Source organism: Bidens hawaiensis, unplaced genomic scaffold (genome assembly GCF_021521415.1).
Source record: "Bidens hawaiensis isolate Kalapana, Puna unplaced genomic scaffold, B.hawaiensis_p1.1 tig00000001_1, whole genome shotgun sequence".
In the NCBI taxonomy this organism is placed as follows: domain Eukaryota; kingdom Viridiplantae; phylum Streptophyta; class Magnoliopsida; order Asterales; family Asteraceae; genus Bidens; species Bidens hawaiensis.
Genome location: NW_027491014.1, coordinates 3,385,001 through 3,388,420, shown reverse-complemented (window position 1 = coordinate 3,388,420; position 3,420 = coordinate 3,385,001). Strand labels below are relative to the sequence as shown.

General features: G+C 30.6%; 1 protein-coding gene across 1 annotated transcript; it reads left to right on the top strand.

Moving 5' to 3' along the window:
• The first annotated feature begins 1,169 nt into the window (after positions 1–1,169).
• Positions 1,170–2,959, top strand: LOC143571586 (uncharacterized). Its single transcript, XM_077057189.1, has 5 exons — positions 1,170–1,252; positions 1,744–1,801; positions 2,443–2,525; positions 2,593–2,843; positions 2,878–2,959. Exons 1-4 carry the CDS (start codon positions 1,232–1,234, stop codon positions 2,788–2,790), a joined length of 360 nt encoding a protein of 119 aa, XP_076913304.1. The 5' UTR covers positions 1,170–1,231; the 3' UTR covers positions 2,791–2,843; positions 2,878–2,959.
• The last annotated feature ends 461 nt before the right edge of the window (positions 2,960–3,420 follow it).

The window sequence follows — 3,420 nt, the reverse complement described above, 5'->3', positions numbered from 1 at the left end:
AAACTAAAACTCATTTATATTTTTCTAAAATTTTCGCTCGTCGATTGGCTTTGTGGGACGGGTACGGTTGGCGTCGGGCGGTAGATTGGTTCGGTTGTGGAGTTCGGTTGCCTTGACGGGCATATTGGCCGAAACCGAGAATATTTTGGTTGTTGTTTGGAAACATTTTGGTAGAAATATTTGTGTAAAAGATATAAATTGGTATAGAAGTAGGAGTGTGTTAAAAAAAATGAGTTTGGTTTGTTTATATAGTATAAATATAATTAATATATATATATTTTTAAATCTCAACGGCTCCAACGGCTAGGTTTTTTGATTTCTGTGCCACCATGCGCGTTTTGTATACAACGCACCAAAAAAAAATTATCATAACACGGGGGGGCGGTGTACCCCCTGCGTTTTCACCCAAAACGTAGCCACAACGCGACCATTACACATGGTCTAAGTTGATCAATTGAATGTGAGAGATTGTGTCGATTCTTTCATCGTTCGAATTTAAGTGTGTTCAATTTTGCAGATATGAAGAAAGTAACCACTCGATGTCCGGATGCGATGCGGCAATCAGGTAAACTTTTAACTCAAATTACCAATCTACCCCTGCTTCTTGATCGAATTCACATATAACCCAAATATGTATTCACTGAAAACTTGTCATTTTGATGCAAAGATCGTGTTTTTTTACTGATCATAAAACACAGTAATCCATTATGTAGTTAGTCGCTGATTCGTCATGTTTTATGCAAAAATTTGGTTTTTAAATCCTCTGTTTTTATTTATTTATTTATTTATTTATTTATTTATTTTTGAACTGAAGTTACTGTTATGGCCCTGGTTCTTGGTTGTTACATAAAAACCCAACAAAGTTTGTCCTTTTTATGCAAAATTCGTGTTTATAATCCTCTGTTTTTCTATCTTTGAAATGAAATTACCATTATGCCCTTGGTTCTTACTTAAAACCCAACAAAATTTGTGATATATAAATATAACTAATAATCGAGGAAATTCAGTCCTTTTTGTTGTTTTTACCGTGTTCTGATCTTTGAATTGAAATTATTGTTTTGCCCCTTGTGCTTGATCGTGAGCATAAATTTGTCTGTTTCAAAATCATAAATAAATACAAATTCGTTCTTTTTTTTGATATTTTATTTTTTGTGATTGAAGGTGGGGTAAAATTAGAATTTCACATAAACCATCAAAGAAAGTGAAAACATTGAGCTCTGTGGGTGGTGGAATGGATAAGCTTCCTAAAAAGGTGATTTATAAATTATTATAATCATTATATCTTTTATACAATTTATGTTTCAAAATAATAAATAAATAAATAATTCAATATTTCACTCACAACATAACTCAACCTAAACCAATATTTTATTAAAAAAATATGTTTTATTTTTATCAAATTTATATCAAAATGTTCAATATTTTTGTATAAATAAAATCATGTTGTTACATTTTTTTTTAAAGTTAAAAGTTGTAATTTTCATGAAAAAACAAGTTAGGTATAAAAGTTTGGTTGCAAACTTGGGTTGCTGGAACAACCTAGGTTGTAACCGGTTGTAGACAAAAAAGAATTTTCAATTATTTAATCAAAATGTTTTTTTTTGTCATTTTGTGCCATTTTGCAACCGGTTGTGATAAATGGTTATCATAGTGGATAGTTAGTGTGACATTTTCTTTTAGATATATTGATTTAGGTTTATTAATTAATCATAAGGTTTAACGTTTACACTTTTGATATAGCAGCTTTTGGATGATAGTTATGCAGTTAATCTTATATCAGTTCCAAAAAAATTACGATCAGGTGTGTTTAATTCATCATAACGCTTTGTCAATATTGCTGTTAAGCTTATCTTTCATTCATATTCAAATTAGGTACGGTTTTAATCACTATGGTTTAACAGAAATAACTCTTATAATCCATTAGTTTGGATTTGACTTTTTAAGTGTAACGGTTTCATTTTCAACTAAAGTCCAACTCACTAACTTCATCCAAATTTCCTATTAAAAGACCAAAATACCCCTCGGAATATTAGAGTTAGTCAAAATAACAAAATCTTTGGAGCCTACTAAAAAGTAAAGTTAACTGAAAATCAAATAAAGCAAAAAAAACCAAAGATATACATATGAAATAAAAAAAAATTAAAATTTTGTACATTTTACTTAATAGGTTATACCAATGGTATTAGTGTTTTTTTTTCAATGGGTTCCAAAGATTTTATTATTTTGACAAGTAACACAATAATCCAATAATATTTAGGTCATTTAATAAAAAGTTAACAGAGAATATAGATGAGGTTAGTGGAGTATATGAAAATGTAACTATTGGACTAAGGGAATAACACCGTATTTAACTCTTCAGATGTCAATTCTTGATGTAAAATAACAGATTTTTAATTAACTTTTTATGAATTAAAACAAGATTGTTATTAGTTCCTTGTGCAGGGATGAACAAGCGACACATTGACCAGTCAACCCCAAATCTAATGGCATCTGCTGATGGTAACAAGAAGGTCAAATTCAACCAGGTTAGTAATTTTGATTTCTTGGGAGGGTAAAAGTGTCAATTCACTAATTATTTCATTTACTTTGCAGGATGAACACTTGATGATGAAAAATGAAGAAGAAGCTATTGCTGGTTTGCTTGCATTGGCTGAAAATGATATCACAAACACCCATGAAATTAAATTAAACAACAAGTTTCATGATCTGAATGAATCAAGAAACATCTTAGATGTGAAGAAGGTTAATCTTTATTCTCTTTTTATGCGAAAAAAGGTTAATTCTTTATAATATTTTTATGTGAAAAAGATTAAATCTTTATAATATGTTTTTATGTGAAAAATGTTAAATCTTTATTCTCTTTTTTATGTGAAAAAGGTTAAATCTTTATAATGTTATTATGTGGAAATGATTAAATCATTATAGTTTGTTTATATGTGAAAAAAGGTTAAATCTTTTTATGTGAAAAAGGCTAGATCATTATAACCTTTTTATGTGAAAAAGGTTGAATTTTTATGTATTTACTAATAGTTCTTGCAGGATTGTCAAGATGGTTAAAGCTGGAAACGATTCGCAAAAGAGGTGCTCTTCGCATATTTACATATGCCAACTCATCAAGAAACTGGAAAATTTCAATGGTAAAACGGTAGATTCACACAAAGCCGTGAAAAACGAAACAACCTCGGGAAATGCTATGAAATTTAACTCGGGTATAAACTTAAATGAGGCGGTGCCGTTAACCTGTGATTCAAGATGAGCAAAGTGGATATGGGGCCCACTCGTATTTTGGTAACCCGTATTGTGACCCGTCGCAGTGGTCGAGGCCCATGTTTCCAAAGCAACAAATGTGGATGAACCCGTTAATGTACAGGCCGTCCCAATTGGGTTCTTGTGTACAGGGTTCATTGCATAATGTACAAG